The sequence below is a fragment of the Halichoeres trimaculatus genome, unplaced genomic scaffold (genome assembly GCF_033239565.1).
Source record: "Halichoeres trimaculatus isolate MK-OKI-2021-1 unplaced genomic scaffold, fHalTri1.1 fHalTri1_scaffold_13, whole genome shotgun sequence".
NCBI classification, from domain to species: domain Eukaryota; kingdom Metazoa; phylum Chordata; class Actinopteri; order Labriformes; family Labridae; genus Halichoeres; species Halichoeres trimaculatus.
Genome location: NW_027437191.1, coordinates 26,299,370 through 26,322,118, shown reverse-complemented (window position 1 = coordinate 26,322,118; position 22,749 = coordinate 26,299,370). Strand labels below are relative to the sequence as shown.

Below are 22,749 nucleotides of genomic sequence, written 5' to 3'. Positions count from 1 at the left end.
TATTAGCCTGGTTGCAGCGCCTCAGGCTTCAAGAGCTACACTGAGAAAAAACCAGGACCACTTCCACTCTGGCTCCTGATTCAGAAAACCAGCAAAAACAAGAGAATTTAAACTGGTAACAAAAACGACTTTTGAGTTTGCTCATACTGTTTGTTTTTTTTTCTGTGAAGATCTTCAGTCATCCAGGTCACGGTAAGTCTGAGCTTGATCCAATGTCGGGAACTGGACTTGACATTGTTCTTGAAGACGTTTCGCCTCCAAAAAGACTTCTTCAGACATGTCAGTCTGCCAGTGAGTCCCATGAGATTATTAGCAGAGTTGTTGACTTACTTCACGAGGCTCGTTAGAGTTAGTCTACAGCCCTCAGTGGTAAGTAACAACTGAGCAAATGATGTCCACTGACAATCAAAGATGGAGAACTCCCAGGAAACAGGTCATCAACTCTGCTGATGACTTAATGTGACTCAGTTTAAGAGAAGAAACGTCTTCATTTGATTCATCTGTACTTCAAAGAAATGCTGTGACTTCACTAAAACATAATCCCATCATATGAAATGAGATTGAACAGCAGAAAGCTAAAATTTTGATAAATCTTTCTGGAAGCTAAACTTCATATGAATTTCTGAGCCAGGTCCAGAACTGGAAGCTTGTTTCAGTAAGGACATTATTCCCCAGTGTGATGTGAAACATGACGCACAAACTGGAGGGACTGGAAGCGGAGTGTCTAGTCATAAATCTACTGGTGTTCATGGAGCCTATAGAGAGGTTATCCAATTAGCACCGGTCTTCTCTCCACACTGAGACAACATGATACCAAACAGCCATGAGCACCTCACTCCAACTGAAACCAGAGGAAGAACAGGGCTGTTTCCTGGTTCAAAACTAGGTGAGGTGTTTAAAGCACAGAAGAAGCACAGCATGGACTGCTGGGAAAGAAAGGAACGACAAAGAAGGTGGCGAACAGAAAGAAGCAGATGAGGAAAAAACCTGAGTGTCGCTACAAAAAAGCCTGGATTAAAACTGTGAGCAGATGTTAGCTGGAGGGAGAGTATATCAACTTTATACCAACCCATAAAGACAGTGCTGTGATATAAATTAAACAGGAACATATTCAACACTTGTCCCACAGTCAAACTGTTAAAAATAAACAAGTCCAACACTTATCAGATACTTATCCACGAATATTCCTAGGAAGGTAAAAGTTCTTCAAGGCTTTAAATGGATGTGGGATCCTGGCTCTGTTTTACATTTTTATTTTTAGAGCAAAGTAACGTCAAGAACATTGAAAACAAGAGCAGGAATAATACTTCAGGCAAATATGATTCTCTGGAGTGTTATCTTTTAATATATAAAGTGTTCTTACTCTAAGACTCAAACAGTACGCCTACATTCAGCTCCACTGACGTTCAGCGGACTCCTCTCTTACCATGTGTGGAAGCTGGATGTTGGCTAAGCTGTTGATGAGCGACTGGCTGAGGTTGGCCAGCTCGTGCAGCAGCGAGTCGTTCTGCTGCTCGATCACTTTGTTCTCCTCCTCGATGGACTTCAGGTTTGTCTCCATTGTCGTTATCTAACACAGGGAGATGCATATTATCATCTTTTTATGGGAGAAACTCTCAGGTCACAAGACCATCAAGCATCTCACTCAAGATGGAGAGACCTTACTTGTGTCCTCAGTTTGATCATGTCTGATTCCACTTGATTGTTGGACTCATTCAGATCTTTGATTTCTTCGTCCAGCTGTTTGATTTCCTCATCGTTTTCAATGCCTGAAACCAAAAACAAGCCCACATCTGGCTCTGTAGGAATATTCAATTCTGTATTTAAAGGGTTGAGGGTATGATTCTGACCTTTGCTTGCTCTTTGTTTGATTGTCAGCATGTCTACGCTGCTCATCCTGGCCTTCTTCATGGCCGAGGTGGCTCGAGGACAGCCGGAGAGACTGCAGAGAAACATACAGGTTGATTTAAACAAAGTCTGCTAAAGGTGAGTGATTAAACAAAGATATTGAGAAATAAGACACTGATAGGGTTAAAAGGGAGTGACACAGAGCCACGCCCACCTCCGATGAGTCAGGAAGCTCCCGCTGACGTGTCCTGAGCCGTCACACCCTGGGGTCGGGCAGCTCATCCCGTCCGTCTTTCCTGACTTCCAGACGAACTGCGAGCCGTTCACGTAGCTGTCCTTCTGCCTTTTTGCCGCCAGGGGGCAGCCTGACGCACTGCGGTGGGAGGCGTACTTTCCCGTCACATGACCCTGACCATCACATCCAGGTACAGGACACCTGGGAAATGAAAAGAGTGATTGAGAAGATGGTGTGAAAAACATCAAGGGTCACTAGCAGTTGAAACTAGCGATTTTAAGTTTATGCTGCGCAACAGAGATGCTTTCTATCACTGTTTCTGTTACCAAAACTTTAAAGTTTCATCCTGGCTTCATGCAAATGTGTCGGACAAAATAAAGTGATGCTGAAAGAAAACAAAGAAATTTGTTTAAAAGCTTTAAACCCATCACAGTGTTGGCGTTCCTATTTAACAAGTGCTTTTCAAATTACCGTAACTCTTCAAATATTTGGGCTGCAGAGAAAATTCAAAACCATGGGCTTCCAGGAATGATTTTTGACTCTTTTAAGAAAATAAAATAACATAAAAAGTCCAGGTGACCCAGATAATACTTGGATGATATTTAACTCTATTTTTGAACTCAGGTGATGTGAAGTTTCAGAGAAGAGTCCTTCTGCAAAGACTCCTCCTTCCTCTGTCCTCTCCTCCAAACAATGTTAAAGCTGGTATGTTGCTTGGTCTGGCAGATCAATTAGTACTTTTAATTCCTCAGAGGAAAGAGGAGACTTCAGTTTAGAGCTTTAGGATTCTCCCACTTCCTTCCTTCCACCCTGAAGGCCACATCAGCAGGATGAACTCTTCCTAAACTCTCCATCTCTCTCCTCCTACGTTCCTGAATGACCTTCCCGTTGACATTTGAGCAGACTGAAAGGAGCAGAGCGTCCTCGGTCTCCTCCCAGCTCAGCTCAGGTGATGTGAAATTATAATTTCTCTGTTAATAAAGTTCATGCTTGGAGCAGAGGTGGAGAACAGCTGGCTGCAGCCTGAACCAGCTGGGCTTAAGGTTGTATTGGCTCAACACTACCGTAAATGTCAGACACTCGCTATCACTAACCTTTGCTGCTCTCAGACCGCTGGGACAAGAGGTGAAGTGGAGGTCTGAGAGGCACACATCTGCAGAGTACTTTTCCTATAGTTAGAAAGGTCAGACGGCCTGAGTGAGTCAGCAAAGGGATGACTCCATCAGGTGATGATGGACTCAGGGAATTCATCTTCCAGACTTTTCTTAGCCCTCTATTTCTGTTACTTTTCTACATTTGTTAAGTTTTCCCTGTTCCTTTCTGCTTTTAAAAGACTGTTAGAATATTTATTCCTGCTGCAAAGATCTGCTTTTTTGAATAGGTGTGTATGTGTTTTCTGGTGCTTTTGGAGCCAGCCCCTAGTGGACAATCCAGGAACTATAGTTTCAGACGCTTCCACATCAGTTTTATATTTCGAGACTGGGGTTGGCAGCTTATTTAAAAGATTTTGGAGATGCAGCAGCACTCTGCAGATGAAACAGGCTGCTTAATTTTAGATGACATATTCTATGAATTTTCTAATCTTCAGAGAGTCTGTTGGTGAAACAATGAGTATTAAATAGTGTTTTTCCCTCTCTAGACTGAGAAAAGTGATGTTTCAATTCTCCTTATCCACCTCAAAGCTCTCTAGCTGGTATCAAACGAGATCTTACTTGATGGGCTCCTGGTCGTCCTTGTCTTCTTTGCTGTGGAGGATTTTGATGCCGCTCTTTTTGGCTCGCGGGCACCCGGACAGACTGCAGGACAAAAGACGTATTTTTGAATAAAGAGCTTCAGGTTTAGCTTTTAGTCTGTGGATGGAGCAAAAAAAAAAAGTAAAAGGTCATTTTACCTCCTGTGGGAGGCGTAGTTTCCTGTTATATGTCCTGATCCATCACAACCCGGGGTCGGACACCTGAGGGACAAATACAGAAAGGGGAGACAGAGTCATTTTCGTAAAAAAAAATTGCATGATAGACATTTTTCTGGACTTTTCAGGTGAATGTGGCTCATGTTAAGTCAAATAAAACAATAACAGGACACAAAATCTTGCTCAGATTTCAGATTTTGCAGTGTGGGCCCAGTACTGAGCCTTGGGGTATGCCACTAATACTAGCTGCAGTGTTGCCTGTAGTTTAAAGTATTGTGATTTTCAGACTCACCTGAGCTCCTGGGAGTTGTTGGTCATCATACCACGGATGTTTTTGTCAGCCAGCTGGCAGCTCGACAACCTGCAGGAAGAGAGCAGACACAAACTGTGATGAAGCAGGACTGTAGAATGATTATTCTACATTTTCTCATTCTAGATTTGATAAGGAACAAACAAAGTATGTAAACATTCTTTAAGGTGTTAAAAATCTGGAGCATATCTTACGTGATGAGCTCCTTCTTGCTCTCCTTGCACGGTGGGTACTTGTGGTGTTTGGGGCTGGGCATGGTGACCTCGGCCGGGTAACGCTGCTCGTCCAGCAGCTCCTGGAACGGGTCCAGCTCGTCGCTCTGGTGTAAGGATGAGAAATAAGCAGACTACAACACATCACAATGGGCTCCAGGTTCACATGTTTACACTTTTCAAAACCTGCACACTCACATCTTCATTTTTACATTGAATCTTTGAGGAGTTCAGATTTTTTTTGTTCAACCTGTTAGAGAATAAACTAACACCATTTGGTAACATGAAACACTGGAAGTAACATAGCTAAAACTGACATAAGTTGCAAACTCCTCACTGCACCTTCACCCCCAGTTTTAATGAAAACACTTCCTGTTTGATGGAAGAATGAATCTGTGCTTCTGCAGAATGTTTGTGAGGAATATGGCAAATTTCACATCATATGTTTGAGAAGAGACTCATTAGTTTTTGTCGTCCATGCAGCTTTAGTTGAACTAACAGGTGCAGCAGAGAGTCCTCCCTGATGGCTCCGGCTGCAGATTCTGGATTATTAGATTCTCTGACTCATGATAATTGGTTGGTAAAATTAATCAGCACTGGTTCAAAGGTTCGTGTTGCTCCTGCTATAGTCAGACTCAGCAAACAGGAGCTGTGCGTATGTGTGTGTGAGTGTGTGTGTGCTGCAGTCCTCTCTGCAGTCCTCACATCACTCCTCTTCAGCGGGGAGCACAAATCGTTCACAGGTCTGTCTGCAAAAAATCCCATCATCAGGCGGCGAGCTCGTGGCCTCCTCCTCCTTCTCCTCCTCCTCCTCCTCCTCCTCCACGTCGTGCTTCATTAACAAACGCAATTACTGTCCTGATTAAAACCTTTCACTCCAGCGCCTTAAATCCAGGACAGGAAGATGTAGTAATTTGCTGCCTGAGTCGCTCTGTGTGGTTCCAGATCTGTGAGGGTTTGGAGCGTGCAGATGATCTATCCTGTTTTACCTCAGTGTTAGAGCTGTAATTCAGCATTTTGATGCAGGAGTGTTCACTGCTTGCAGTGCTGCTGCTGACCACATGAGGGCGCACTAAGCCCGCTGCAGACACAGCTGAGTGTGTTGTAGGGTCACGTACAGCAGACAGTGGAAAGTTTTCAACACAAACACACGCTCAACAATAAATTAAGGGTGAAGAAGAATTCAATTTTCTTTCTTCCAAACGGATTTTATGTTTGACTAAACTAACTAAGCGTTTAAAAAAAAAACAGTTTAATCTTTACATCCGAACTTCATATTTCATAACCACTTGCTGACTGATGGAGAAAAGAAGCAATTTCATAATTTTTTGTTTGTTTTTTTCCTACAATATTATTCAGTATTTAGTGCACCTCCACAGTTTCTTAAATACATTGTTCCTAATTGATTAGAAATATTTTGTCAGCCTCTAAATTAAACATCCTCATGGCTCATAGCATCTTTGTTGTCATTGCAAAAGATATGTGACGAGCACCATGTAAGGGCCCTACAAATTTTACATTCGTTGTGAATAAAGTGTGTTTATTTGAGTGTTAAGGGTTTTTTTAATGAAACTTTATCCCTGGACATGTTGTTTCATTATCTTACATGATTCCATCCATTGTATGTCATTAACTAATTAACAAAATCATTTAAAATCAGTTTTTATGCATCTTCTTAGTCTGCTTATGTTTAGTAAGTCATTGTAATATGTTCTCATCAAATAAATACATAGGGCTCTAATTTCGTGGCGCAGCGCAGGGGGCGCAAGCCTGGCGCAGCCTGCGCAGTGCTAATTTCGTGCGGCGCACCCCCATGCGCTGCCAATTTGACAATTTGGTAGACCGTCTGCGCAGAGGTGGGTGTTACCGCACGCCAGGGGGACTTGACGGCGCACCAGGGGGAGGTGTCAGCAGATTCATGTTGGCGCAGTGACAATTTCGTGCCAAAAAAGTGCACTGAAAGCTCGCCAGCTCCAACCTGGTCTATCCTCGGCGCAAGGCAGAGCGCACCCCACGCAGCTGTAATTTGGTGACAGGCGCACATGTGCACACATGTCATCAAAGCCTCAGAGGCAGGTTTCCAGAGTGTCAGGCACATTTTGATGCAGTAAACAATCACAGTAATCACTATTTGATGTAACTGTCTGAACCAGCATATACATTTATATCTATATTAATTTTCCCGTCGCATCTGATGTAAGATTAAAGCCGTTTGTCATAATGGAAAGTTAACCTGACGGCAGCTGGAAGTTTGATGCACATCTTACAATTAAACAATAAACAGCCTTAACATCTGATACTGAGTATATTTGGTTCTCTCATTTCATTTAATTCAAAGAAAATAGGGAGAGAAAAGACGAAGAAAAAAACAGACAAAATAAATGTATGTCACTCAGGATTTACCCGTGATTTCCCATATTTCTCTGTTTTAGTCTTTATTTTTAACGTGATCTACAAAGATGGTGTACATTGTTGTAAGGAGGATGAGGTGGAGACACTGGGAGAGTATACAGTATATCACCAAAGGCTCTGCTTGGCGATGACAAACCAGGAGTGCAGGTGGATCAAAAGTATTCTGAATGGATAAACCAGCTGTGTAACTGTCTCTTAATTTTTTACTCCGAATAAAGACAAAGGAACAGATTAAATCTGTCCCTGGAGCTGATTAACGTGACCTTTGTTTCTGACCTGGCTTTTGTTTTTGATAGTTTTGATAGCCTGAAAGTGTGTTTTTACTCTGTCGTTTGTTGTAACTCTTGATAAATTTGATCTATTTCCTGTCCTCTTTGGCTCTATTGATGGTGTTAAAATTCAAATATATCAGCCTCATGCTTGTCTCAAAACTGCTTCTTAAAGTTAAGTTAGACTCTAACGGTGTGATGGCTTCACTATCTGCCACCCTTTGTTCTCCACAATGAACTATAAGTAACTTAAGCAGCATGCGCGATACTTTCCTCTGACAATCCCTCAATGCAGTGCGTCACATTTAATCTTCTGGAGTAAAATTGCTGTGGTGTGCTATGTGATGATGCAAACACTGCTGATTGATAAGTGTGTGAAATCTTGAAACCAACAAAGTGTGCATTGAATTAAAACAGAGAGAATGACACAGCTATCCTTAACTGACGTACTCTTACTCTGAGATTACGTGTTAGTAGAACTTTCAGTGACTTTTGAGATAAAGCAAAGCGTGTTGGAACTAGTATTTATTTATCTTGTCTACAACAACAAACCACATAGGCAGAGCCAGACCAGAGACGCATTTGACGTATTTGAGCCGTGAGTGATTATATGACTAAACTGGAGACCTACCTTTGAAATCTGCTCTCAACACAGATTACAGATTAGATTTCTCAAAGTTTTTACTAACTTTATGAAAGTCTTATTTAAGGTGTTTATTTAGTTTATACATATTCAACTGTGTTTTTTTCTGAGAGCCCTAAAAGATAATATTTTGCATTCTTCTATTTCATTTCTCAACTTATTCTCTTGTTTCTCTAGAAAAAAATCTTGCTCTCTTAAGCAAATGAAACTATAGTCTTGTTTTTACTTCTGTAACTACAGATGAGGATTCATCTATAATAAATAAATGAATATAAATCTGTAAAAGAGAGAATCTTTGAACCTTTTATAAAAACAGATTAAGTTTCCGGAGAGCAGATCTATGGTCCATGTTTAGCTTGAGTTTCTGCCTCTCCTCATTTTTTCTTTCTCTTATTTCTCTGTCATAGCTTCAGGCTGAGGAATACCAACAAAAACCCAGCTCTGATTCACAACTTTGGCAAGCGTTGATGGTCTGTACGTTTTATGATGCCCTCAGTTATTGAAGGTAAACACTCACACACACACTCACACACCGGGTCACACTAAACTCTCAAATCTCCCTCTGATGTATGTAAAGTGATGCAAAATTTATGCGCACTAGCAACCGGTAGCACGCCCTCGCAAAACAAGTCCACGACTTCACTACGAAGCATTTCTGCTCTGCATCAGCGGACATCATCCCTTTAAACAGCTTACAACCTGTAATCACCTCCTAATCTATGCAAAAACCCTGAAATACAAACCCAGGCTTCCTTAAATCTCTTCATTTCATACTCCAATTATCCTCACTTGGGATAATTAGGGGGAACATGCATCAAATATTAAATGAGCTTGTTAAAACTGGTAATGAGAGCTGGAAAAGTGGAGCAATATTTGATTTAATTTATGAAACATGATTAAATGTTTGCCATTTTAAGTCCCTGATTTCTTTGCGCCACACCTGCCTATGAGGTCACTGAACTCTGGACTGTTAAACCTCAAATTATCCAAAAATCATGACACATTAACCAAATGCATAAGGATCTCCTAAAGGGTTCTTGGCACATTGGAAGAGTGGGGCCTTAAACACCAAGGTCTGCCCATAGCCCCACCCCAAAAAGGCCTCCAGAGAACTGACCAATCAGAGTGAAGGGGGTTTGTGTAGAGGGGGATCTTAAAGAGACAGCAGCTGAAATGAAGGTCATGTAAAGCTACTACTCTGGCACAAGAGGGACAGAATCATGACTAAAAACATAACAAATCCTTCTTTTTAATCACCGACAGGATGATTTTAGAGGATTATTTCAGGTCGTAATGTGTCTAATGTTGGAGCTGCAAAGATGCATCCTCAGTGGCCTTTTGATGAATTATGGAGCTTGTTCGCAGTTGTAAACCATCAAATCTCCTTCATATCATGTAAACAGAGGCAAAAAGTATTTTTTTAAGCCTGACACTAATCGTTTGATTCTGTGTAAACTCTCCTGAGCTGGTCTGATTTAAGTAGCCAGTGTTGTAGACCTTCCAGTTACCTCTTTGTGGTCCGGCTCGTCTCCCAGTCGTTTGATCTTGGTGTAGTCAACGGGCAAATCCCAGCAGTCCGTGTCACTCAGTTGGTAGCAGCGACTGCTGAGCAGAGCCTGACGCTGGGGAGACATTGGCTGAAGTGGGGTCAACACCGTCCCGCTACCCTCCGGACCACCAGGCTGACTGGCAATGTCCACTGCACCGCTGTCATCCAGGTCGCCAACCGGACTCTGAGGGAACACAGATGGCGAAACATTTATAACAAGGGGTGTTTTACATCTGAGGGTAAGGGATGGGACACAAAATCAGATCGACAAAAGTTACCACTGTGAAACTCAAACTCCTACCTCACAACATAAAGTTTCTGTTCAAGTTTAGACAGCTGAAGCCATCTGATGATACCTTCATGATGTCAGACTACTTTGGTTTTGCCTATTAACTATCAACTTCTGGGTCTAGACGCTAACATCACCTTGCACACTCCTGCAGCAGTCTGTAGAGTCTGATTTGAATCTGTGTTTGCATAGCCAAAGTTTTTGTTTGATACTGTACCCACCAAGTTGACCACTGAAATCTGAAAACATGGAAAAAGCAGTTTAACAACAGAATTTGAGACACATCTTGATTGTAAGTGTAACAGCTTTTCGAAGGACAAAGAGACTTTGAGTGAAAACAGCGAAGAAAGAAATAATTTAAAGTACATAACAGAGAAAGGCAAACATCTGTTTAGAGATATTTCTTTCTCAAATTCAATATTTGTTTTTTTTTTTGTCAACAAACATTTTTCTTATCATTTTTGACCTCTAGATGTTTTTAACAATTTAACAATGTTCCCAGATCTTAGTATTTACTTTGATAAGTACATCTTATGATCATTTTACAAGAAGAGACCCATTTCAACTCACACAAGACTCTAAGTCTAAATAACCTGATGAAACTAACAGTTTGATGTTCTTTAAAGAGGGGGTATTGTGCTTTTGTTAGTCCTTATTCTGTCCCTCTGGTATCCCTGTAGTATCTTAACATGGCTTACAGCTCAAAAAAAGTCCCTATTTCTCTCTCCCTGGTTGTTTAGAAAACTTTTTTTTCAGTCTCTGTCTGAAACACTTTGTTTTAGCTGCTGTCTCTTTAAGTTTGCCCATTCAAACAAGCCCCCTTCACTCTGATTGGCCACAGCAGAGCGTTTCGATCAGTTTGCAGAAGTTTTCTGGGATTTCTGCAACATATGAATAAGTAGAGGTTTGAAAACCTTACCTAAACAACCAGCATTGGCTCTATGTTAAAACATAGGATGGTGAAATACCCCCTCTTTAAAGATGCTTTACTCAAATAGTCAATCCATGACACATTCAAATAAATTCCTGATCCTGTTTTTCAGTGTATCCCTTCTCACAGTGTGTCTCTCAGTGTGGTGTATAGATGCAGGTGTGTGTTGTAAAGATGCAGGTGCGTGGTGTATGAAGGCAGGTATGGTGCAATGGAGCACTCCACCTCAGACTACCTGTGTCAGCAGGTCCTGGGGTTTCCCTCCCAGAGCGTGCGGGAGCTCCCTGCACCTCGTCGACAGGTTGAGGATGGCGGTGGCAGCCATGTGTGCCGCCTCCATGTCGTGGGTGTAGTCGAAGCTGCTCTTGCTGCAGGTGCTGCTGGCGCTGCTTCCTCCCCCTCCTCCTCCTCCTCCTCCCCCTCCTCCTCCTCCTCCTCCACAGCTCAGGCTGCTGCTGCTGCTGGGAGCGTAGCTGCTGGTCGTACTGCTGGCCGGGCTTGATGTCTTACAGTAGCGCTTCACTGCAGGGAGGCACACACACGCGTGTTTGATTTATTAGATTGATGCTGGCAATGGGCCAGACGGCGCAGCAGATGGATTGTTACAGAGATCAAAAATTACAAACAGAAGTTTGCTGCTTTTAAAATATTCAGAAAGAAAGAGACAGACTGATGGAGACACAAAGACTAAAAGAAACTTTCATCTTGAACCAAACTGTTGATGAACTGATCTGATGAACAGTCTGCAAAGCCTGATGCCTCTCCTCTCTCTCATTGTCTTAGAGATCCATTGTTGTTCAAAATCTGTTAGAAACTTCTTCATTAGGCTTGACTAATATGTTCTTCATTACCGCACAAAAAGTTTAAATTGACTTAATCACAAAAACATCATCCTTCCCAAGGAACTCATTAAAGCACTGAACGTGGATTCAGACACTATTTAGGCTAAAGTAGACCCCAAGTCATGTTCCCTCCCTGCTACAAGAACTAACACGCGAGGGTTACCAGTATCAGACCACCATCAGATCAGCATCTGACCAGATCCGCTTGCTAGCATTTAGCTACTATTTAGAAAATATAGCCAACAGCAGTCTTTAAATATTAGGTTGTAAAGGCATAAACCGCTAGTTAAACTAAAATATTAGAAGTTGCTAATGAAGTCTTTTTCAGCCAATAGCCACCTCTCAGCTTCTCTAACCTTGGTAATCTTACATCGTTCAATAGAAAAGACCTAAATTGCTAGTTTACTGAAATGTTAGCCTCGTAGTTGCCAACTGTTAAGGTTATCTTGAAGCCCTACATCACTCTTTAGGTCAACAAACAGTAGTCTCAACCAAAGCAACAGAAAAAGCCTAAACTTAAAGTTTACAGCTACAACTTAATGCTAATTTCCTCTTGGCTGCTCCTAATAAGCTACTTTTTAGCTAACGTAACAATTGAAACTTTACCCAAACTTATTTAGTTATTCCGAGTCTTCTTGTTTGCTAAATGTTAGCAAGGTAGTAACTGTACTCTAATATTATCTGATCACTTTTATCCATCCCAAACAAGTGAATTAAACCCTCAATAGTTTCCAACTAGAGCCAGGTCTCTGTAATATTAGCCAGGTAGCCGCTAAGTGCTAACATTGTCCTGCTTCACATTATACGGTAAAAAAGGCATAGATCTATTGCTAATGCCATGCTAATACTTATGCTAATGCTCAGGTTTTCTGGTGATATGTAGCAACTTTTAAAGCAGTAGGCACCAACTTTTCGATCATGAAACACTTAGACATTTTGCCGCTAAATGTTAATGTTATGTGCTAGTATTAACCACTTACAGCTGTCAAAGTATTAAATGATACAGAGGGAAAGTCTTACATTTTTCTGGTTACTTAAAAGTTAGCTGGTTGTCTCTGAATGTTATCCGGTTGTATTAAGCGAGTCGTTAGCCAAGATTAGCCCTGAGAGTCTTGTTTTATATGACAGTTTAAACACACCGTTTTAGTTTAAGGAAACTTTAACTAAGTTGTAGCTAAATGCAAATACTACTACATAGCGTTAGCCACTTAAACATAACTTAACTGTAAAGTCCTGCTTGATAGAAAAGAAAAGTTTCATACTTGTCAGTCCGGTTCTCTCTGAATGCTAATTTAATTTGTTTGGATTTTGCAACTTGTTGGTTGAGATTAGCATTAACAGTTTTGACCTGTAGGCTATGCAGGGAAAAGCACAGAGTTTTACTTTAAGGAATATCAGTCAGTGCTAATATTATCTGTTAGCATTTTGCAGTTTCTAATTCAACTTTCAAAGTAGATAAGGAACACAATTTTAGGCCAGGTAGCTGCTAAGTGCTAGGGCTAAGTGCTAAGATAGTCTTACTGCACTTATCTGATTCTTCATCAGTAAAATGGTGTTAAACTTATTGTTTATGAAAATATCAGCCAGAAACTTGAAAAATGGTGAGATCATCTGTTATATTTTGTGACAGTATGTATCATAAAAGGCACAAACACCAGGTTGGTGCCCCATGCTAATGTTTTCTTGTAGCATATAGCTGCTTCAACCATATATCACTTTCGGCGTTTTATATAAAAATGCAGAAAGGATTTAGGAAAGGCAATAAATGCTTAGGTTTCGATGCAGTCCAGAGCAGCTAAACCAAAAACTGTTTCCTGAATAGAATCTGGAACAAAGCAGTCTGACTTTTGTGTGGTTGTTCCAGGATTGAGCTCCCACCCTCTGTGTGACGTAAGAGAACTGGCTGTCAGATATCCGTGGTGAATGTCATACAGAAGGAAGAAGTGGGAAACAAACTAAGACTCTGCTGAATTTGGTCTTTTTGTGGGATTGTTTGACAGTAAAATGATAAAATACCATCAGACAGGAGGACAAAGAGAGTCGGGGGATAAATAGGACAGTAGAAAGAGAGTGAGGGAGCTGTAGGGACAAAGAAAGAGGGAGAAAGTGGTAATGACTGTTTGCTGGTGTGGTGGTGGAATTGGCGCTCGGCAGGCTGGAGCGGAGCTGATGGAGGGAGGGAGTCGTGATGAAGGGGAGTGCAGACACCTCGTCTAAAAAACCTCCCTCTCGCCTGCGTCTCACTAATGGCTCCCAGCCAAAGAAGCAGGGCTCGCCTCCATTATCTCTCTCCCGTTTCACAATCCCTCCATCTGCACCTCCTCCATCCCTCCATCCCTCCGTCCTCTGCTCAGAGGAGGCAGGCTCTTAGCTTGGCATTTCCATAACGCTGCTCAGCTCTCACTCCAGCCATGTGGAGAGGCGGAAAACACCGGCGCTTTCAGTCCTCTAACAAAGAGAATACATGGAGTACTGAGCATGTGTGCGTGTGTATGCATTTCTGTGCGAGTGTGTTGTCAAGCTTTTATCATCAAGCACAAAATGTTCTGCCTAGAATCAATAAATGAAGAAAAATCCCCTTATCGGAGGTTTATTCTGCACGTTTTTATCCTAAAGAAAGACAAATAGCTCCATGTTTCTGCACATCATCATTTTACATGTTTCAAAAATATAGAAACAAAACCTCAAATTTATTTAGAGGTTTACAGAAGTTTGAAATGGGGGACAAAATTAGTATCCTCCCTGATTATTTGCCTCTAAATCCTGATGTATTGTCTTGTAATGAAGATTTTTTCTTCTAATATTTCTTTCCCTGCGTGCGATGAAAAACTAGAAACTGTGGTGAAACAAAAGATTCAGATATAGAAACAGATCATCTCATTTGTTTTCATACCATCAAATCCCTTCGGCGAGGTGTCTCGTCCATGATGAGATTTAGTCGATGGGGCTCTCTTCCCATAGCCGCCGTGCTGGCCATCGTAGCCAGTGTAGTCGTAGCTGGTCTTGGAATATTTCTCCAGCTCCTTGGCCAGGTTGGACCGCGGCGTGCTGGTTGGAACGTTGTTTTTGTAGCCGTACTGAGGGATCTCCAGCTGCTTGACGAAACACATGGGTCTGAAAAGAAACCACGGACACAAAACCCAGATTTAATGTGAGGACTTCTTCCCAAAGGTTACACTGCACCATTCAGCATCCCTTTCTGAAAGTCACATTAAGGTTTTGATTTTATTTCATTTGCAAGTCATCGAAACAGTTCAGAATTGGGTGATATAACAAACCAGCAAAGAAAAATCTAGTATACACTCTGTTTACTCCTGTGCGCCATTTCGCATCTTCAGTCTAAAGAGGTACCTGTAAAGTTTTTTTTTCTTTCTTGTCTTATGTGCCTGAGTTCTAATTTCGTACCATGGTTGTGTTTGCTGCCATAGTTACTAGAAATTAATATGAAAAAAAAAAAAAAAAACGTTGCAACTATCCTGAGCCACCCTGCATCTCTGCCAAAGAAATGACATCACCCATCTGCTGTAAGAAAAAATCCCGCGCTTAATGGCTGCACCTACAGACACCTTATAGCACTGTTGTGGCACTAACTAGGGTTTCCTTCTGTGTGAATTCTTGTTTGTGTTGTCGTCAACACGGACAAAAGCATCTGCTAAATGAAACTGTAGAACTGTCAAATCATTTTTTCTCAAATTCAAATCCTTCATTTCAGTCTTTGTTTAAAAACTGGATTGGAAAAAGTTACCACTTTTCTCCAGCACAGGGTGAAATGTTTCCCTGAGACTCACGTGATGTGCATTTTATGATATAGCCTGTAGACATTATCATCATCATTTAACTTTTTCACATGGTGTGGTGTTAAAAACGCAAACTAAAAATAGCAAAAATTGTAAAAATTGAAGAATCGCAACTTATACTGAACTGGCACTCAAAAAACCGTCAAATCCTGAGAATAGCATACCATCCCAGCCTACAACATACTGTACAAAAAATTAACAACCAGGGAGAACAGCTGTTTTAAGGTTTTCCTGTTGGTTACAGGTTGACTATTTGGCATCCCTGAATTAAACAAAAAACAACTGACTTCACTTTATGGCTTAAAAGGCTCCAAATAGAACTGAAATATGGTCAAAACTGTGTGTTAGGTTCACGGAAATGTCCACAAAAAATACCTCAGTGTATGTTGTTATTAAACTATTTGGCATTTGTTCATTGAAGAGACACATTTGAAAGCTAAAATGGAGACAGTTGGAATGAAACAGACATGATTTATTTATATGGGGGTACGAAATATACAAAGATTAAACAGATTTTTCTTTCATTACACCTTTTGGGATCCCCTCCTCACTCAAGATCTATGATCAGAGCAGATTTTGGTATTTCATTGCAACATTCGAAACTCCTTGATTGAATTATCTTCAACTGTTGATATTCGGGTTTGGTGTGAACAGGAGAGGTGTGTCTTTATGACAGAAAGTTGAACTAAGAGTGAATAAAGTTGTCTGGAGTTTGATAGAAGTGGGTGTTACCTGAGGACACGGTCTGATGTCTGATTGGTCTTACTCCCGACCTCGGGCGTATGGCTCTTCTCGTGGACCTTCGCCATCTTCTCCTTTGCAGCAATGGGACAGCCGGACAAACTGGAGGAGGAAGAAAGGGGAGATGGCACACGACCTGGTTACATACTGTACTCATCTCTCTCAAGTACACACACACACACACACACACACACACACACACACACACACACACACACACACACACACACACACACACACACACACACACGCGCACACACACACAGAGCATCTGGCTTTGAATACAGAGAGGTTCAGCTGTTGGTAACAGAAGTGCAGAATGAATTATGGATTCAAAATGGCCTACTTTATGAAGCCTGTTACTGGTTTTCTGATTGATGGTCTGTCACTGAGGCAGTGATGAGTTTCGAGGTGACTGAGACTTTAATACTGATCTACAGATCCTGGATCAGATGCTTAAACACATAGATGGTTTCCCTGGATCTAAAGAGGTCGACTCAGGAAGGTCATGTTGGTCAAACAGATGGAGACGGTTTAAACCCTGGGCAGGTATTTTTGGCATAAGTTTGTTGTGCGGTGGAGCTTATCACCTGAGACACGGTTTGTAAAACTTCCTGACTCTGCGTCCGTCTGTAGGATCAGAGCTTCATCAGCTCACAGATGGACCAGATTCTGTCCCTGCAAACACTCAGACTCATTCTTAAGGCTCGATAAGAGCGTGTGCGGAGTGTGCGGAGTGTGTGGAGTGTGTGGCAGATCAGCACGGCGGCTGCTGTGGCTGCAGCCACGAAGGCGTTTCCATGGCGACTGCCACACATGAAAGCCGAGCGAGCTGGAAGCTAACAGCGGCTAAAGCTAGCTAGCTGGTGCTTTGTTTCCCCTCCCAGTGGAGCTGTGCTACATAACACACCCTGCAGCCACGTCTGTATGTGTGTGTGTGTGTGTGTGTGTGTGTGTGTGTGTGTGTGTGTGTGTGTGTGTTGTCTGCCAGCGCACGTGTGCTTCTGTCTGTGAGCTCATTTGTAAGTCTATTGCTCTGAATGTGTGTGTATTTGTGTGTATGTGGGTACCAAACAGTGTGTATGTCTGTGAACTAAGGCTGTATGTATGTGTGAGAAAATGAGTGCAAATCCTAATCACATTACATAATTCAAAAACATCCCTCTGTGTGTGTGTGTGTGTGTGTGTGTGTGTGTGTGTGTGTGTGTGTGTGTGTGTGTGTGTGTGTGTGTGTGTGTGTGTGTGTGTGTGTGTGTGTGTGTGTGATGCTCAGCTCTGTCTGTTTATCAGCTGAGCTGCTGGTGTTACACAGACTCACTAAAATCTTAATTAAAGGCCTTTTCTCTCCTTGTGGCTCCAAACCTGAGGACGATGATCAGCAGCAGAGATGAAGACTCTGATTTAAAGCTCAAGGTTTGAAATCTTATGTCAGCAGCTCTTTGGAGACCAAAATGATCCTTGCTTGATTGTGTTCATATGCTTGTGTCTTCTTCTAGTTTACATCTCGTCATGACTTCTGGTTGGGGGCATCCTCACAGATCTAGAGCTTCTTGGCCTGTCCCTGCTACCTATCACCAACAAACTGAGTTTACTTACTTCATAAGAGCTGGTATCAAAAATATGTTTTAAAATTGTTTAAACAAAATATTTGATTTTTGTTTAAGTGCGTAGTTTGCTTTCTGTTGGTGACATAGTATGTTATATGACCTTTCTGCCATTTTTAACCAAATAAAGAGCCAGTCCCGTTAAACTGTAAAATGGTGTAATCACAAAAACATGTCAAGTATCAAATAATTTACCTCTCTAGAAGTTGTGCAAGTGTACTGATAAAACAAGTTATTTGTTTTAAAGCCCAACTGATTAATCAGTTTTTAATCAGCACCTTCTAGCAAGAGCTAGAAGGTGCCCTACGCCAGAGGCAGAAGGCACTATTTCTTATTTATCATTGGTTAACACTACAGTTCTTATGTTGACATTTTTATAATTAAAGTTCCTTGTTTTAATTAGATATTGTTCTGTCTCTGTCTTAAATCATATGGGTATTATAATGATTTGTGTTCATATACAGGATATATCCTGTGTATATCAATGAATTCATCATATATACCAGCCGATAAATCGGATATCAGCTTTTTTTTGCTCCCAGTATCGGTATCGGCATCAGCCCCAAAAATCACATATCGGTCGGGCTCTAATTTGTCTTACACTATTATCTCAATATATATTCAAAACACTTCACTTCTAAACTTAATAATATGAGGTTTGTTGTACTGAGTCAGTCAGGATGCCATAGACATCAATGTTTACTCTCTTTTTTAGGACAAGATGGTTTAAAATCATTCTAATTTCATCTTTACAGTGTAGAGTGGAAAAATCATGTTCATAGTCACTTAAAAAAGAAAAAACAAACAAAAAATAAAACAGATTTTTTATTTTTATTTGTATAAGAAACACTGGCAACACTAATTGACATTTATCACTTTCACTAACTGACCACGACTTTCACCCAGCTCAAAAGATCTCAGTCTTTTATTTCAGCCTCTGTCTGAAATGTTTCATTTTTGCTACTATCTCTTCGAGACTCCTTAGAAACCCCCTTCCTTCTGATTGGACAGTCCTCTGGAGGCATGTCCAGGGGCGGAGCTATAGGCAGATAAAAGATCTTTATGAGACAACCTCATAATCTCAGCAAGTCTAAAAAAGATCTTGTGAAGGTCATGTGAAGATCATGCCCTTTTTTTCAGAACTGAGCATTTTCATCAAGCCACTCATCAAGGGTCTTTCACTGTTTTATTTATCTATTCATTTTCACATTTTCTCATGGTGTTGCTCCAAGTGACTGATCTTTTTGTTTTCTTAAAGAGGTTGCACTATTTGGCTTTCCCCAGTGAGTTTAAATGTCAATAATCAGCAGCTACTTTCAGGCAACACACAGGTGATCATTTTATTAGCACTGTTCATTAACCCTGAATCACAATGCAAAGTAAAATTGAGCCTTGCAAAAGGTTTGTACTTGACTGTGAATGTACCATTTAGGATCCCATCTCAACAAGTGAAAGTTCAGACACTGAGCCGTGTGACATATGAATCTTAACCAATCTTGTTCCTTCTAGACTTCTACAAAATGCATTTTCTCTCCCATTTGGAGTCCTCCCCGTTGCCTTTGAATGCATGACTCTTACAACCTGAAAACAAACTACAGCATCGGCAAAATATGCCACAATCACATGTCGGCTGTGTGATTCAGGTGTTCGCGGCCCCGTCTGAAGGACGCCCACTCACCTGCGGTGCGAGTTCCTGTTGCTATTGACATGACCCCGTCCAGAGCAGCCAGGAGTGGGGCACTTTAAAACATTTTCATACATGGCAAGGACTTTGACAGACAGGAGAAGGTGAGAAAGACAGCGAGGGTTAGGAGCAGACAGGAGAGTTACTGAGCTTTCAGCTACGGCGGTTAGGCATGCACACATCACAGCGTGCACAGGTGTGAACGGCTGCATCAGTCACAACAACATGAGACAACAACCTTCTGAACATGGTAATGAAGAGTGCAAGAAGCATTCAGGCTGTGTGTGTCAAGACAGAGAGGACTACTGCATCTAAACCTCTTCTGAGCTTCATTTTTGTTAAACTGAATGTAAGAAAAACTTCCTCCTGTAGAAAGTTCCTCACAAGTTGAACTAAAATCACTGATGTCTGAAAGTTCAGTGTCTTGCCACCTCAGAGTACTCTGTGTTTCTGGTCATGTCTGTTCCGTGTAATCCCTCCCTGCTGGGGAAACATGAGTCTCATTTGCATTTTGATCAGCACGCTCATTTGAATCATGAAATTTCATGAGACGAGAACATACTGGAAGCAAAAGTTTGTCATGCACTGTTAAGATCTGCTGATGAGTCTGCAGATGGAGCAGGAACAATGTGTGAGGTGATGAATGTACCAAGGTTAATGACTCTGCGTGAGAGGAACTCAATATCCTGCAAAATGTGTTTGTGTAAAGTTTGTGCATTTATTATTCATCTCAATAAACAGAGTCATTCAGAATGTTTATATCAGAATATTTACAAGTAAACTGTTAACTTTAAGTTAGTTTTACAGACAGTGTCAGATAATGATGTTTTATGGCAAGACTGCAGATTTCAGAGTAGGAATTCATCATGTCACGCATGTGCTAAAGCAGGGGTGGCCAACCAGTCAGAGACCAAGAGCCACAAAAATGACCGTGGTACTACAGAGAGCCACATCACACACAGGGTCTTACAAAAACACTTCCTCTCACACATAAAAAAATGACATAAAATGAAAATCAATAGATTTCCAATTTTCAAAGTGAGGTTTATTGTGTTTTTAAGTGTATTTAAATTCGTAATGGAGAAGAGAAACTGAAACTTAAGTATCAATCCCAACTGATCCCAATGTTGGCATCCATATATATAAAGTTTAGATTGATCGGCACACCACTACGCATAACTATATATATTTTTTATGAATGGATCGAAGAGCCACACACCGAAAGGCAAAGACTGTGGCTTGCGAGCCACAGGTTGGCCACCCCTGCATTAAAGTCACATCTTAGTCATCAGTTATGTTTTTATTTTCTATACATTTTTGCTTCATCTTTGGTAGAAACACTTGAATAATGAAGACAAAAAGTGTCTCATAACTGTGAAACTTTGTTTCCTTTAGGAAAAAAAAGTGTCTTACTTAACTATAAACTTAGTTTTAGACTTAAATTGAAGTTTTTATTTTGTCAAGATTTATTTTTACATACATCAAATACAATAATTTAATCATTATTGGAATTTGTTCATATCAAATCCATTTTTCTTCTCCAGGCTAAAATAATGATTTGGAGCATTTATTTATTTATTTAATAGTTAACTTATTAAGTTTTTGCCCTAGCTTTGCAAAACAATGACTCAACAGCGCCCCCCATCAGTCTCCAATTTTCAAGCAAAAAGCCCAGCCACTCAGTTTATCTTATGTGCAAGAACAAGGCATATTAAGCGTACCATGACCTACAAAAAAAGCCTTTTGCAACTACATCCTAAAGCTAACAGGAAGTTGGCTGTCTTATTTTGAAAATCTGATCACATGATTTGCAGGGCAGAGTTTTTTCGCCAAAATTTTTCACCTGATCAACTCAAGATGACAAATTATCGGAAGATCGCTGAAATCTTTAAGAGTAGGCTGAATGCCTGTACATGTAACCATATTTAAATGTAACTCTAGCGCCTCCTGCTGCTAACATTTGACTCCTTAGAAGTGTTGATGTTCATACTGCTACCTGTTGTTGGAGGTCTATCCCTGCACTTCTCACCATGAAACAGGAAGTTACTGAAACTCCTTCGTACAGGATGGGAGGTATTCTCATGCAGCTGGTTTCATAAGTTTCTGCGGCACAGCGAGCAGATCAAACTAATTCTCATGCTGTTCATGTTGCATCAGCAGCACAGACACTAAAACCAGACACTGAGCGGGGCAGGTGATGAAGTTAGAATAGAGAGGAGACACAAACACTCAAGCAAACAAACAAAAGAAACCCTCAACGTCTCCCAGAAAAGACAGAGAGATGGGAACTTTAACAGCTTGTTCCGAGCAGACTGCAGAATGACTTAAAGAGCTCTTTAGATACAAACACATAAAGGATATTTACACATGATGGAATTCAGACATCTTGCAGGACGAGCCACCTTCAATGTTATGCAATAAATCCTCTATCTGCAGCTCAAACCTCATATGCATTGACAAAAACAGATGTAGAGTCATGCAGGGCGATGCAGTATGAGGATGGCTAACATGCTTAATAACGTCCGAGTGTCACTGATACATTGTCCGTCTGACAAGTCATTTTAAGTCCAGATAAATTCCACTTCCATGCAGTTTCTTCTCACATGATAAGTTGCAGGTTAACAAACTAAATGAATGTGAGAAAGGGTTTCCAAGGAAAATATGGGTTTTTATTTAATTTCAGCTGAAACTCAGAGGTCTGAGGGTGAAAGAGATTTCCTTGATGGGGAACAAAACTAAAAATTAAAACATGCAGGATTTAGTTTAGTCAAGATTATAGACTGTACAATTAATGGACCTAGTTTTTCTGGCATCACCCATCTATTTCTAAAACTGATTTTTGAAGCAGATTGGCTATCGCGGCCATATTGGCAGTGACTGGGGGTCTTTGCATACAGCTATTGGGCGCTCGCCAGTCACGTAAGCTAAACTCTGATTAGCCGAGCTTGCTTGCTTGATATCCTCTAAACTGACGAGTGAGAAAAAAATTCACCCCCCGTACAGTGTGTGCTGATAGTGAAATTAGCGATTCAGGATGTCCTAGCCTTACTGAAAAGCTGTCAAACACCGTCTGTGAGAGGAACTCTGTTGCCTTAAGAACAGGTACAAAGACATGACTTTCCACATGTGTGTGAGGAGCACAGAGAGAAAGACTACATTCACTAGAGCCTGATTAAACTGTGATTATATATGGCTAAAAAAATCAAAACAAAACAGATATATGCTAACATAACTGTGGATCCTTTTTGGCGAGTCATCAAGGAGACCAGCAAATTTCTCACCAGCTACCAATGACACACAACTCAAGACACGACGCAAGACACTACGTAAGACATGACATTTGAGACGACGCAAGACGTTATACAAGAGAAGACATTAGAGATAATGCAGGAAACGATGTGGGTGAAGATGTTCAGGATAATGCAAGACACTACACAAGACATTACGCAAGAGACAGCACACGAGACAAAAATG

At 41.1% G+C, this 22,749-nt stretch overlaps 1 protein-coding gene across 5 annotated transcripts in view; it reads right to left on the bottom strand.

Moving 5' to 3' along the window:
• The window catches only part of myt1la (myelin transcription factor 1-like, a), a 73,436-nt gene that overhangs the window by 5,253 nt on the left and 45,434 nt on the right, over nt 1-22,749 (bottom strand). For 4 of the 5 annotated variants that reach the window (XM_074684921.1, XM_074684920.1, XM_074684919.1 and 1 more), the window contains exons 10-22: nt 19,270-19,360; nt 15,979-16,089; nt 14,343-14,563; nt 10,843-11,129; nt 9,347-9,571; nt 4,497-4,648; nt 4,285-4,353; nt 3,975-4,037; nt 3,796-3,879; nt 2,063-2,284; nt 1,851-1,942; nt 1,666-1,769; nt 1,427-1,570 (exon numbers count right to left, since the gene is read on the bottom strand). In XM_074684921.1, the coding sequence (XP_074541022.1) occupies nt 1,427-1,570; nt 1,666-1,769; nt 1,851-1,942; nt 2,063-2,284; nt 3,796-3,879; nt 3,975-4,037; nt 4,285-4,353; nt 4,497-4,648; nt 9,347-9,571; nt 10,843-11,129; nt 14,343-14,563; nt 15,979-16,089; nt 19,270-19,360 (1,865 nt within the window). The remainder of the gene's footprint in view (nt 1-1,426; nt 1,571-1,665; nt 1,770-1,850; nt 1,943-2,062; nt 2,285-3,795; nt 3,880-3,974; nt 4,038-4,284; nt 4,354-4,496; nt 4,649-9,346; nt 9,572-10,842; nt 11,130-14,342; nt 14,564-15,978; nt 16,090-19,269; nt 19,361-22,749) is intronic. The other variant, XM_074684923.1, reaches the window with a different exon arrangement.